Source organism: Ptiloglossa arizonensis, chromosome 14 (genome assembly GCF_051014685.1).
Source record: "Ptiloglossa arizonensis isolate GNS036 chromosome 14, iyPtiAriz1_principal, whole genome shotgun sequence".
Taxonomy (NCBI): Eukaryota; Metazoa; Arthropoda; class Insecta; order Hymenoptera; family Colletidae; genus Ptiloglossa; species Ptiloglossa arizonensis.
In genome coordinates this window covers 6,620,638-6,634,970 of record NC_135061.1, presented here as the reverse complement: position 1 = coordinate 6,634,970, position 14,333 = coordinate 6,620,638, and the positions used below count along the sequence as shown (strand labels likewise).

Sequence of the window (14,333 nt, the reverse complement as noted above, 5' to 3'; positions counted from 1 at the left end):
TCGATGTTTATTTAACTTCTTTCGAAGATTTTCACAGCTGGTTAATTTTAAAAAGATAATTCCACAGAGATTTCGGTTTAAAAAATCATTAATTTCTTTCTACGCGTTTGAAATTTTTCTTTAATGTTTCGAAAGAATGTTTAAAACTATTCCCGCGTTCGATCATCGTCAAATTTCTGTTTCGTACCGTTGCCGCCAGAGGGCACCACCTCTCGAGCCACTTGTAATTACGCTTTACAGATTCGTGTATTCTCGATAAAATTTATCTCCATCCAGAATAATTTCTTTCTTCTGATGAACGTAAAATTAAATTATTCACTTTGATTCGCATTTTAACGAAATCGTTCAAAAGTATGTCGATATTTTTGCACGTAGCACTGACTCCAACCACCTATAAAAAAAACCGCGAAATTCAATCAGATAAAATAGAACAAGTATCGGAAAATAACTATTACAAGTTCCAAAAGTATAAACAGGCGTAAATCTATTAGTGATCCATACTGCTTCAAATAATAAAAGACGTTTGTTGGATTACGGGAATAATTCAAAGATCTCGCAAAGTATCAAACGAGAGTGTCTTTTTTTTATTGAATTATATATAATTCGTTTTTGGAAAATATGATATATATATGTATATAATATAACAAGAAATATAATTAGACTGACATGAGTTCTATCAAATTGTCCGGCTCTCTATGATGTTGTGCATCTTTGGGTTGGTAGTATAGTTCTTTGTTTCCATCATACGATTCCTAATCGCTTTCACCTTCTCGGTCACCTTCGCGATGTATTTGCAAACGAATCCTCTCCGATTCGTCGTAGTTTTCTTCGCTAGTATTTTCTTTCTTCTTCCACGCACAATTTCGCTCGCTCACTCATTTCATTGTCATCTTCTCCGTCGTGCAACTCTTTGAGGATCAAAATGCACCTCACCTTTAACTCTCCTGTAACTACTTTTGTACCATCAAATTATACAGGACGATCCACCAGAAATAGAATACGTAATTCTCTTTTTATCGTTAAAGATGACAAAAAATGTTCAAAGGGGAAGTAGATCGATTTCATAGAAACAAATACCGTCAAAGGGAGTGACATTGCTCGCTTTTTACCTTTATCAGGAAATTTTACCAATTTCCCGTTTGGCGATAATATGCAAAAATAATTTTGTCGAAATAGCATTTGTTCCAGAATAATTAAGATCGTTTCGAGACAGATTGTATTAATACGTTATCCCCTACGATACCGTTTAATCGTGCTGTTTAAATTAATCATCTTCTTTAGGAAATAAAGTTCTGTTTGTGCTGGATCACTCTGTATACTAACATAGTATACAAATCTCTTCCTCCTAATACACAAAAATTGTACAATTCCTTGTTCAAGTACTGCAAAAAGGGTTTTCGAACGTTTCATCACCCTGTGCCTCAAAGAGTTAACATCATCTTAGCACTTGGCCCACAAAGAATCAGTAAATATGTTTCTTACATCTCTTCTGTTCATCCAATATATATAAAGTACATTCATTTGATTCGTTCTCGTTTTTATCTTTATAATCGACCGAGGACAAGTAACAAGCTCGAGAGATCCTGCACACGAATCTCAGTCCAGAAAGAAAAACTATAAACTATAGCGTTAAGCATAAAGGCACAGCCATCGTTTGTCCTTGTACCGTATGATATGTCTAACAGAAAAGAACCAATCAGGCCTGATCTATAAAGAATGCAAACGTGCCATGGATCAAACTCGAAACTTGTTCCCATCGTTCGATTCGGTATCCGTTAAGATCAGGGATGTGAGCATCGAACATATTCACTGTGGGCAAGATGCATCGCTATTAGACAACGAGACGCTAGCTAATATCTAAAGAGATCGGCGACGAACGAACTGCGATCTGTTTTCTGCGTCCCGCACAGTGTTTGAACAGAAGAATAGAACAGAATGCGAGATAACGAAGACCTAAAGTCACCGATCTCTGTTCTAACGCACTCTTTGCGGAGTGTGTGCGAGAAAAGGTAGGAAGAATTCAACGAAACTCTATGAAATCGAACTTGGGAAAATGAACTCGTAACTCTCATTGATCCGCGTAATCAATGTTCTTTGAAATTGGTGCACCGGGATGAATCTTCCGGCCATTTCTCGCATAGCACCTGCGTCTACGACGAGTCGTAAGGATACAATGAAAAATTTCACGCATGGACGAAAATTTCAGCAACGCGCCGATACTATATCGGTGATTGGTTAATAATCGAGTGCCGGAAAACAACGAATCGCGGGTTGAATTAATTACGGCTACGCTTACAAGCTAAAACGAATCATCGACGTGACGGCGCAAACAACGGAAGGTGATCAGGAAGATGCGAACTTCCAACGAAAAGCATCAAAGTTTCACGCGCACTACTCATTCTCCTCTACAATTTCTCCCTTCACTCTCTTATAATTCATTTCATTCGGCATGTTCTCGCTATCTCTCACGAACTCGTGTACTCTCGCTACCATCAATCTCCTTTTATGTTGCATACAAAAATAGTAGGAAACGAACGTGAGGTCTTGCGAAACTTACAATGACTTTATCACCCGTTCTCCTCGATAGTTTAATAGTTCTTCGAGCGACGTCACCCGGCAAGTGGATGACTTATTCGACGTTCTCTGTGTCCCCTCCCTGTCCCCTTTCTCATCTCGCTTTTGTTTTTTTTTTTTTCTTCTTTAGAATAGTCCAAGCGAAGTTACAAAATCACTTGTGGCGACTGAATTCGACGCTCGTTGCACCCGCCGAACACTTTAAGAGATTCCGTCTCGCGCGCAACTGGTCGCGAAATTTCGTGTGATTCGATGCGTTTCTCGTTTGAAATAAATAGGATCGTAGATGATTTCGGGACGGTTGGGTGGGCGATGAGTGCACCGAGCGTCCGATAAAAGCGTACACGCGGAGCGAAATGAATAAATAAATAAACGTGACCGTGCAATTGGCGATTATGACTTTGGTTCAGCTGTTCCTGGTTACAAGACGTAAACGCGACACCGTCTGCAAGCGACGCCGCTTCGTAAATTATATTACATTTGTACGCACGGTTCCACCTTGCTTTCCACCTTCTTCTTTCGCACATTGTATCTCTCGCGACAACTGGTAAAGAATACTGAAAATTACACTAACGGGTAACGCTTAAAATTATACAGGATGCTCCGGAAACGCAAACTCAAAATAAAATCTCGGAGCAGACGATTCGTCGCGCAAAATTCAATCGAAACGTATAAAAAAAAACAAAGGATTTTCGTAGAAGCCATCGATCTCGAGAAAATGTACATTAAAAAAAAAAAAACGAAACGTTTGGAACACGCGTTCGATTAAGTCTTCCACCTCGTGAATATTATGCAACAAGCGACTGGTTCCATTCGTTTGAAAGTTCATTGTCTCGATAACGAAGTTTTCTGCGAAAAGATTTAATTCTAAAAGAATAATTCGTAGTATTACTATCTCCACGGGATATCCTGTGCACAGGATGCGACGATACAACACCGAGCGTCACTTGCAAACGGTTCCTCTCGATAGCCGATAATTCAGTTTCGTTTTCTTTTCTCGTTTTCTTTCTTGTTAATTATGTCTTAGAGAGATTCGTGAACTGTTTTCTTTGTTTTCTTTATAGGTACAATTATCTTCATTAATCACTACGACGACTTTAGGTACAGTTAAACACTACGGTTGTGCGCCCATCTCTTTATAATCGAAACGTCGGATAGCTTTAAATCTGCCTAACGTATCTGCTCAGGTCGCTCTCGTTTTCTCCGCGCTTAAACCTACGACTTGTGTGTGAGTGTGTGTATATATGTGTGTACGAATCTGTGTGTATGTGTGTGTGTTTTCTTCTTTTATTTAATTAAAATTTATCACGCTTCCTTAAGAAGAAAGTAGTGCCTCTCTTTCGTCGCTTGTCTCGTAGAGTAGAATAAAAGGTCGCGACGCACGCGCGCGATCTTCGTTCAAATCGAACTCTCATAAAAAGATAGGCACACCTTCACCTACGTCCTGAAGTACAATTCACCGTAAGCGAAGCTTCTGGATGGATTCCACTTGGTTTTTCTCGTGCGGAGCAACGAGGACCCCTCGTATCGGCGAAACGATCGACCGAAATCGAATCTTTTAACGCGAAATTCGAAATCGGGTCCATCGACGACCGAACAATCTCGTTACGATACGAGAACGGTCTACGTTGATCCGCAGATTGTTATTATTTTTTTTTTTTGTTACTTTTTTTTTCACAGACGGAGACATTATTTTTAATTACGACGATCACGCGTCACCATCACTGCCGACGAACTGATACACGTGTACTGCTTCTTTGGTAGGATCGGGCTTTGATAAGTGTTACTGTTCGCGTAGCTCGGACATCTTTAGGATACAAGAAGCGTGCCGTGAGAAGCTTGGAAGACGAATCATAGTTACACCGTGTGTGAGATCTGTACTCGCGTTATGTTAATTGGAAATAAACTCGTTGCGCAACGTTTCCAGCTCCCGTCTCGACTAAACTTCCAACATCGATTCCCGCTATACGGACGAAACAACGACGAAAACGATATTGAAAAGACGCGTGGCGAGGCAGGTGTCTGTCGTGATTGCTAAGCTGTGATGGTTTCGCGCTACTTAACTACTGTGTCGAACTAGATACATAGACCATGGTACTGAATACGTTTACAGATTCACTCGAGCGACGTTAACTTGTACCAAGGTGATCGTCGGTGGTCAAAAAGTCGAAGCAAGATCGGAGAGGAATTACAATATCAACAACGAAAGAAAGGGATATACAAGTATCGTTGTATATCCCGGTGAAACGTTTAGTCACCGAGCAGTTGTGTGTGTCAGGTCGTTTCATAAGACTTTGAAAGTCCAAACGTACGTAAACATAGTCTAACCCATTCGATCCGCAAGACGTTCATCGATTCTTTGTATTCAGTCTTCCATCAGTCGTTGAAGAGAGTTCGAGAAAAACGATTGATATTTCTTCGGTGAAAAATAACACAAAGAAAATTCAAACTAGGCATTGCCTGCTTTTACGAATCGAACGAAAGAAACGAAAAGAAAAAAGAAATAAATAACCACTCTGTAGATTGTTAATCGTTTATCGTGTTAACGTACACGTTTACCGCGAATAAAATATCACTCGATCGAACAAAACAACACAAAGACTCGTGAAATGACCTCGTGTAATAAATCGCGATGTAAACGCAAGTTAAAATTAATTGAAAGAGTCGATGCTCTCACTGTCGAACGAAAAAAAAAAAAGAAATAGAAGCTTTCATTCGAGAGTTTGTAATCCTTGTAAAAGGCCCGTAATGCCTAAAACGTTTTCGATATCAAAATTGAGGTAGCAAATAATTTCATTTCGTGCCGCGAATCGCAATTGGCGGCAATTTTCGTACGTGTTACCCTTTTTTTTTTTTTTTAAATTAAAGCAACTCTTTGGTGGCAGTTCGCAGAAAAATCAGTGAGCAATGATCATTCCTGAATGAACGCAGAGCCAATCCGGTGGATCTGATTGGACAAGTTGTAAACGTACTCAGTAACGCGTACATTATAATACTCGTACATTAGTTATTATTATTGTTATTATTATTATAATTATATACGGATTTCCTTGTCGGCCTTGCAAACTGTTACGAGGACCGCCTGGGTTAATCCATTTGTGTGTGTATGTGTATGTGTGTATGCGTGTCTATTTCCGTGTGTGTGTGTTCATTTTAAAAGTATCTTTTTCTTACAATTAAATCTCACATTCATATAGTTATCTGTAAAACCGCGATTAAAATATCTCCAGATATAATATAATATACTGTATATATATATATTTATATATATATGTATATATATAATATATAATAATTGTAATAGGTAAAATTCTGTTCAGTAACTCTCTGTTCGGTGTACATTGTGTGTCTATCTTGCCCCACATAAAAAAAAAACAAAAAAAAAGAAAAGAAAAACAACGCACTCGTTATCCTTTTTTATTTTTTTTCTACACACACGCGCACGCATATATATATATTTATATATATATTCCTCTGCTTTCGTATCTTTCTCTTTCCGATTAATTGCAACAACGGTTCGAATTGTATCGATCGATCGTACGCGGTATTTTAGATTTAATCGTTCTCGAACTTCGCATTTTTATCAAAAGGGATGTGTTTGTTTTTTTTTTCGTTTTTTTCTTTTGCGCTTTTTCTTTCTTTTTTTTGGTTTTCGCTATCTCAGGTTGTTTCGTTCCTGTTCTTCCTTTCCCATCGATTCGTAGCGTGAATGATTATTATACTCTGGCGGTGTGTGCTTTTTACCCTCGTCTCTTAGATAATTAAAGGTACGGTTAATATTAATTAGTAAGAATCGTGTGTATATCGGTGAACCGCGAGTTGAACGTTCGGTTCCTGTATCTTTTTATCAGCTGCAACGGTTAATTGTCTTTTCGTTTTTCGTATTCGTGGCTGCCCTCTTCCAGTTGGCCCAGCTACCTAATATTGTACCAGTTGATTTCGACGGGTGATTGTCACCTTCACGGTCCCTGAAAGACGAAAGATTATTTCTGAGAGCAGAGATACTTCCTTTGTCCCGAGCCACGCGATACAATGCCAGTGAGTTGCCGTTTGTGCAAATCAGAATTGCGATAAACAATTGTGTGTTAACGTGACACACCGATAACAGCAGGCCTGAAGCGTACTTCGTTGCCGAGGCGGCACGAAAACGTTTGCAAATTGTGTACGGTAGTGGTAATCATTGTACGAAGAAAAAGAAAAACGCATTGAATTTTTCGCTCAACTATGCAACGCACCTTTACATTGTGTCTGATCATCGTGCGACATAAAGCATAAGACTAGAAAATTTTACTCGAAACGAAAGAAACGAAAATGTATTATACTGTGCGATAAACACATACACTGTAACTAATTGCGAGTAGAAATTGCACGTAACGTGTCTGCGTAATAATAATAATAATAATATTACCTGTGCGCGTTAATGTGTAAGCGTACGGTGCACTGTAGTCGAATAAGCTCTGAAAAATGATGCTTCCTATTTTTGTCGGTCGGTGATGACGTTCGTGACGTGATAAAATTGTTCGAATAATAGAAAGAACCGTTTAGGTACGATTAGAATATGCACGAAAATAGGAAGTACTTTTTCCAGGAACAATTCCACGTGAGTAACAAATATCGTTAAAGCAAAATTAACACGTGTGATGAAAGCACCTATGTTAACGATGTGGTTACCGTGTGTGTTTTTTTTATTTTTTTTTTTTTTGTAGTATTTCGTACTGATGAAGTTCTGTACCTTATATCATATTGTCTTCCACAGGTTTCGCTTTTAAGGGGATACACAAGAAAGTGTCAAAAGTTGTGTCACACTTCTCATTCTTCGTAAGCGAAACAAAAAGTAGAAAGTAAACAGAGCTTTCAAGCGGAAACGTACCAAACGAGCCGAACATCTAAGTATAGAATCTGTATGCGTCAATGTCGATCCTTACCTTCTCTGAGATCTTTGGGCACGTTAGACGAGAGCGACGGCATGGAAGGAGTCTGATAAAGATTGGGCCGCGCGCCAGTCGGTGGCAACGGTGCCACTTTGGACCTGACGAACAAAACAGATTACCGCTCCCGTTCCCGTGTCTAAACCTCCTTCGCTTCGATAATACTAGGAATACAATAATCCCTCGCTTAAAGATCGAAAATCGTTAGTTACCTGTAACGTTTTGTCAAATTTAGTACACCCTTCGTTACGTTTTCACGAGATGAGATCAATTGATTGTCAAGCTTCTTCCAATGGAAATAACTCTGAACAAGACCTCGTAAAAATCATACTCTGGTTAATACTCTGGTAAACATCGTAATGTTTAGACCGCGTGTGATCAAAAGTCCGAGTAAGGTCGTGTTTGGACTTGTTTTCATCGGAAAAATCTCGACAGCTCGTTTACAAGACTCTCGTATAGAATCTGAAATGGAACAGTTTTTTTAGAATTAGAGGGAGCTTCTTTAATCATCTGCTATAATTCTATCTTTAAGCAAAGAATTGCTGTAGAACGATCACAGTCGGGACGATATCAACTGGCCGCTCGAGGCCACTTCCTTTATTAGGAGGTACTCTAGGTACCACGCTCGGTTCGACGTTACGTCAACCTGCCTCTCCGAGAGACACACCGCGTGTTTCCGCGAAGAGAAAAACGGTGAAGCAATGGGGGAATTGGGCGTGGCCAAACGACACGGTGGGGACAGATCTACGGTGATCTTAAGCGGCCAACTTATTTTGTTCCCGACTATAGTACCACGTCTCACTTAAGAACGTAAAACATTAATGAATGGTAACATTCAATTTATTGCCAACGAAATACTTTCGACTATGTGTTCAGCAACAAAACGATACAAAGCTTGTGAAATCACCTCTGTTTACGAATTTTCTGATTTCTCCCATCGAACGAGGTGGGAGTACCAGCGCCTGAGGTGTTCGACGAGTATGAAGGTGGTCGGTACGGTCTTGGGCAACCTTGAACAACAGGTGGTGATGGTACTGACGCATACTGTAACCGCGGATTAGCTGGTACTCCGGGATGCATCAATCTCATATCCCCTGAAAAGAAGCGACGAAAATAGTCGGTCGAGTCAATCCTGGGACCCATCTTCGTTAATAAGATAACGTAAATTACGTAAAATCGAAGCTACGTACCTTGTACAATATGGACACCCTGATACATTGGCAGTGGGTAGCGTGGTTGAGGTTGTGCGCTTCTGTCCCCGCTCCCACTTCCAAACAGCTCGTGTGCTGGAGTCGGCGACCTGCTAGTCCTTTGAGAGTTACCTGGCGTCGAAGCTCGAACACCGGCAACGACCTACAAGACGCATTGACGAAACTTTATTAACGGATGAATCATCCGGTCGCTCAAGACCACTTTCCCGCGACCACTGTGACTCGAGTCAGACAAGTCTCGATTGGATAGAAAGTGACGGAATAATTTAATGACTCCCTAGTGGCCTTGAGAATACAGACTATTCTATTTAATGCGATCGTCCCGAGTCTTACAGGAACGTTCTGCCTGAAAACGAGATTGGGAACTAGCGCAGGAGTCATGTACGTTCCAGGAGGCGCAGGAGATGTGCCATTGTGTCCCACTTGGTGACCAAATGTTCCGTTAGACACCATAGACGGCGGTGGATAATTGCCGGAATTGACGTACATCAATGGCATCCCGGGCATCTGTGAATCAATGTGTTCCAGTTTAGAGAAGTACTCTTAATTGCGACGCGAATGTTCCACAATTAGATACCTGATTGGAAGTTGGAGTGTTCGGTGGCGTAGGTACTCTGTACATGACAGGCGGTGGTTGGATCGCTGTTTGTCCCGGTGGGTAATATGTGGGAACCATGTGAACTGGTGGTTGATACGTATAATCGCCTGGTGTCGGTGTCACGGCGGGCACGGAATTATAGGGAACTGGATAGCTGCCCACATAATTGGCTGAAACAGAAACGTTTCGCGACGCGATTAATAATCGAAACAATAATCGATAATGACGCGTCGCACCGGTGGAATATTCGACTTACAATTCGATTGACTCGGAGGAGTCATAGTTTGCGCGTTAAAAGAATAATTCGTCGAGAATCTTTGTTGCTGATGCAATTGTTGCCTATCGGCTGGACCTTGACTGACCGAAAGCGCTGTACCAGGTGGAGGTACAAAGTACATCGTTTGTTGCGACTGAAATAAAATAACAATAAGATAACGGCACGGTAGAAAGTTACGTTAACTTATTTAGCGCGATAAAACCACTTTGTACCGGCATTGAGTTAGGTTGCGGTTGCCAGTAATTCTGTGGCATTGTCTGCACATTTTGCACCGCTTGGTTGGTAGACGGTTGCGGTTGCGGATAAGAATGCGGTGGCGTAGAATGATTTTCACCGTTTGCACGCTGATCGTAAATACTCATACCCATAAAATATCCAGACAGTTCAGTTATTTCCTAAATGAAACAATATTGTCACGTAACGATAACCTTGACAGAGCTGTTAACATAGAAACGTTGTTTACCGTTGTCTGCGACACTGGTCCTTGCTGCACAGGTACTGCATAATTTGCGTAAATCGAATTCTGATTAAATACATCCCCTTGACCATTATTCTGTACACTCGCCTGACCCTGGCTCGGATGAGGAGCCATCATCACAGTCTGCTGCCCCACGGGGGGTGGATAGACACCCTGGTTGTACGGTTCTGAGGTAGGTATGTAGGTGGTGTATGGTTGAGCCGTTTGGTTGTGATTACAAGTTTGCACCGTCGACGACGACTTGACTAGAGTTTGTTGCGGTGGTTGATGCTGATGTTGATGTTGATGCTGATGCTGATGCTGGTGTTGATGTTGATGCTGATGCTGATGCGGATGTGTATGGGGATGCTGTTGCTGCTGCTGCTGCTGAGGTGGAGGTTGCTGCTGGTGCTGCTGGTGCTGCTGTTGCTGGTGCTGCTGTTGAGGTGGTCCTGGATTGTGCTGAGGCGGTGGCGTAAACGGCAAACTGGGTGACGTTGCGGTGTTCGTCACGTGAGTGACCGTCGTTACGTTACCGCCACAGTTTCTATTAGATTGCGACCTCTTTTTACCTTCGTTCTTAATATTATTCATTACTTTGGATGGCTCGGATGGCTCCGCGTTTTTTGCGGGAGATACGTGATTTCCGTCGTTCTCGTGCGGCGACGCAGCAGTGGTATACAATTTCGGTGGATTCTCTGGATCGAAACGATAAATCGAACCGTCCGGATTGGTATACGGCTGATTGGTTTGCGGATTTATGATTATGCTTCCGGGTGGTACGCTGGATATACTGGTGACCGCCCACATCACCGTTTGGTTATTCGATTCCGGGGAGGCGAGATCCTGACTAGATACTTGCGTATGACTGCACGTCATGTTTGCCACGGGCGATGGCGATGGAGACGGCGATATCGTGGCGTCGCTGCGCTGGCTTTGCGATTTGTAGCCGCTGCTCGAAGGGCTCAGTCGTGAACACATGCTAGCTCCCGAATCTACAACAGAGATTTAACACGGGATTGAGTAAGCGTTCTTTGTTCCATCGCTGGACGAAATTATTCACAAACATCCGATCCGGACAGTTTCGATCAAATACTTCTTAAAATATTAGCAACCAGTTTTGTACAAATATACAACAATCTTATAAACCTGCGAGTTCTTCCTTACCGATTGTACCTTGGCTAAAAAGAAGATCCCTTGTAATATCGCGAGTGGCATATGGGTGCATTACTCGGTTTCCATAAGCAAACCGTAAATTTGCGACAACCAGTCCGAATAGTTAATAATTTTTAGCGAACCTTGCTTCATGAGACGAGCTCCGGCACTGTGAGTAGACGTGACGCTGTCCCCCCTGGAAAGCATACCCCTGGTGTAACCACCAAAGCTAAAGGACTTGGAAACAGATGGTCTCAAAACTCCACCTCGACAGGACTCCCTTCCATCGAAGGATTCCCCTTTCAAGAGCTTGGTTTGCCTGTTACGTAGACAATTCGATATTAAGTTTGTCCTCGGGACGAACCGGTCCGATCGTCCGATAGATTTAACACTGAAATTCGTTCACCTAATCGTGTGATCCGAAGGATGCAACAAACGATATCTCGCCGATGCATCGGAACTCTCCAAAGAAGACCAGTAAGGCCAGGAAGTAACCTCGCCGCTCTCTCCGCTGCTGTCCTTGAATATTCTTCGCCTGGCACGCTCGTATTCCTCCTCCCTTTCCTCGAAACTCTTGCTCTGTCGAGAATAGTCCCCGGACAGTCTATCGGGCGATTTGAAATGAAAACTGTCCTCGAAGGAACTCGAATCTCTTTTCAGGATACTCCTGCGCGGCTCCTCGGATAGTATCAGATCGTCCCGGATGTGCTCCTTGAATCTGGTGTTTGGAATTCGCATGTTCTTCGTCCTGGTGACAATCACGCTCGAGCCGGACTGATCAACGTTGTGTTCCATGCCGAAGTAAGCGGCCACGCGATGAACCAACATTCTGTTGTACGAGGACATGTTCGGGAACTTGTGGCAGACCTTTTGCTTGTCCTTCGCGAACTCGATCAGATCTTTCTCGATCTTCAGCAGCACCGTGCGATCTTTCTGATTACGATTAATGGTTTCCGTAATGAAATGCTCGAGATCGATCCCCGTGCTGTCGGTGTACAATTCCGTGCTGCTATCTGCGAACGAAAAATAAGACTTTCGGAACCGGGACCACCATCTATGGAAGAATCACGATCGAATAATAATTAGGAAGCTGAACAAACCTCGCGAGAGGCACGGCGACGCGCTATCGAAGCTACCCTGAGAGGAATTCTGATGCCTCAGCTTGTGCCGTGATCCCGGTCTGCTCACGGATAGGGTGTTGCCGCACTGTGTGTTGCATTGATTGTTGCAGATGTTCAACGCGTTCGGTCTGCGTTGCTCGGACCTCTGCTGATTGTTTTGCGCGTTCTGGGCCAGGTTGGTGCTCTTCGGCGAGTGTTGCAACGGCTGGCCGGACTTTGACGGTGACACGGGTGTTTGCAGCAAACCGGGCCGTTCATTTTGACCGTTCTTCGCGCAGTTGTTGCATTTCTGAACGACGTTCGTGCCCGTCATCTTGTTACGCTGCGACTCCGACTTATTGCCGTTCGTTGGCGATGTGTTATTCTTTGGTGAGTGGACTTGAGAAGGACTAGATTGACCTGCGACCAGGGTTAACCGGTTGAGCATACCGTCGGCAATCTCGTCTTAACGTCGAGGATTCTGAGGAAGAACCATTTACCATTTCGCGACGGAGTTCGACAGGTGGGTGATGTGGCCGTGTTGCGCATTTGCTTCGGGGACTGACTCGGGCAGAGATTACTATTGAACATCGACTCGTTGTTATTGAGCTTGGTGGAGTTAGGGGAGAGGTTACCCGTGAACTTCTTATCACCGTCCACCGACTGAGGACTGTGCGGAGACGACGAACCGTTGTGTGGCTCCCTCGGGGGAGACGTCGACTCTCTCATCGCATGACTCCTGACCAGTAACTTTACTTTCGTATTCGTCTGAAAGATTACCGATACCATTGGTCCAACTCCCGAATCATCGTGATACAGGAGGAAAGGTGCTCACGTGGAGTACCGACGGACCGCTCACGTACCCTATTACGAAAGTTTTTGTTCTCCGTGTCGGATTTATCGGGTGGACAGGAGGGCGAGGTGCGGTGGAGCGAGGGAGAAGAGCCGACATTGGAATTGGCATTCCCGTCTATCATATCCGATTCCGAGCTGCTCTGATAGGACGCGTTTGGGCCACCTAGGACGAAGCCTTGCCTGGAGGACGGCAGCGAGGGCATTCCTCCTCGCACCACCACCGTGGAACTCTCAGGTCGACTGTGCGACCTGCTGCCTTTATGCACCACTATGCTCGGTACTGCAACAATCAAACGCAATTCTGACCGATGTTCCTTTCACCCTATCACCGGGACACAGCTCTCGGGCATTGTTCAACGATCGAAACGACCGATCGACCAACGACCTGGACGCGTTGCGTTACTCCGGCCTCCTAGCTAGAAGCGTTTCGCGACCTCTTGGTCGTCCTCCTCCACGGAGGACGCGAATGATTATCTCGGGACCGTGATTTGCGTTGGTTCGCGCGTAAATCGCGAATCCAAGGGGTAACAGGCGATGGAACGGAGACGAGAAATCGTGACCGTGAATGTAACACTTACTCTCCAGGCGGGCCATGTGTTAAATGCGTCATGGGGTTACGATGCAGGACTCTGCAACTGGTGGGTTCAAACAGGTGCAATTGGGTTAGTACGGGAATCTTTCGGGTGGCGTACAGCTCGTGGGGCTGATACAAGGAGCCAGACCACTGCACGTCCACCTTCCAACATCGTACACTCTGTAAGCAAACACAATGCAACATGGTTTAGTTCAAAAGGAGGATGCAATCGTCGTTAACGGATACGAAGAGAGGCTAACGTTCCACGCCCGCAAAGGTTACTCGACCTCCGTAACTCGTAGCCAAATCCTCCCAGCGATTCATCCTTATTGCCATGTATTATTGAATAATTGCGTTTGCTGGGTTTCCTACAGTTGGGGCGCAAACTTCTCGCAAACCACGTTTCCACGTGCACAATCGTACCAGTGCTTTACAGAAGTTAAACGAACATCTTCCACGGTTTGCATTGTCCTTCTTTTACAGTTCCGGATGACTCGAATATTCAAAGGAACAACATCGACGAAACGAATTTACGTAATAGTATCATCGATAGTATTATCGATAAAAAGATGGATACTTCGAGACAATTCTTACGTCGACGACA

The 14,333-nt window shown here is 43.5% G+C and overlaps 1 protein-coding gene across 7 annotated transcripts in view; it reads right to left on the bottom strand.

The window, feature by feature from the left end:
* Window positions 1-561: 561 nt before the first annotated feature.
* The window catches only part of LOC143154353 (uncharacterized), a 55,106-nt gene continuing 41,334 nt past the window's right edge, over window positions 562-14,333 (bottom strand). For 3 of the 7 annotated variants that reach the window (XM_076326428.1, XM_076326426.1, XM_076326427.1), the window contains 15 exons: window positions 13,734-13,909; window positions 13,164-13,435; window positions 12,801-13,068; window positions 12,301-12,720; window positions 11,607-12,213; window positions 11,344-11,519; window positions 10,052-11,040; window positions 9,801-9,983; window positions 9,568-9,721; window positions 9,291-9,481; window positions 9,047-9,220; window positions 8,693-8,855; window positions 8,410-8,596; window positions 7,500-7,603; window positions 562-6,542 (listed from right to left, as the gene is read on the bottom strand). In XM_076326428.1, the coding sequence (XP_076182543.1) occupies window positions 6,493-6,542; window positions 7,500-7,603; window positions 8,410-8,596; window positions 8,693-8,855; window positions 9,047-9,220; window positions 9,291-9,481; window positions 9,568-9,721; window positions 9,801-9,983; window positions 10,052-11,040; window positions 11,344-11,519; window positions 11,607-12,213; window positions 12,301-12,720; window positions 12,801-13,068; window positions 13,164-13,435; window positions 13,734-13,749 (3,954 nt within the window). In that variant the 5' untranslated portion in view covers window positions 13,750-13,909 and the 3' untranslated portion in view covers window positions 562-6,492. The other 4 variants (XM_076326429.1, XR_012994048.1, XM_076326430.1 and 1 more) reach the window with 4 other exon arrangements.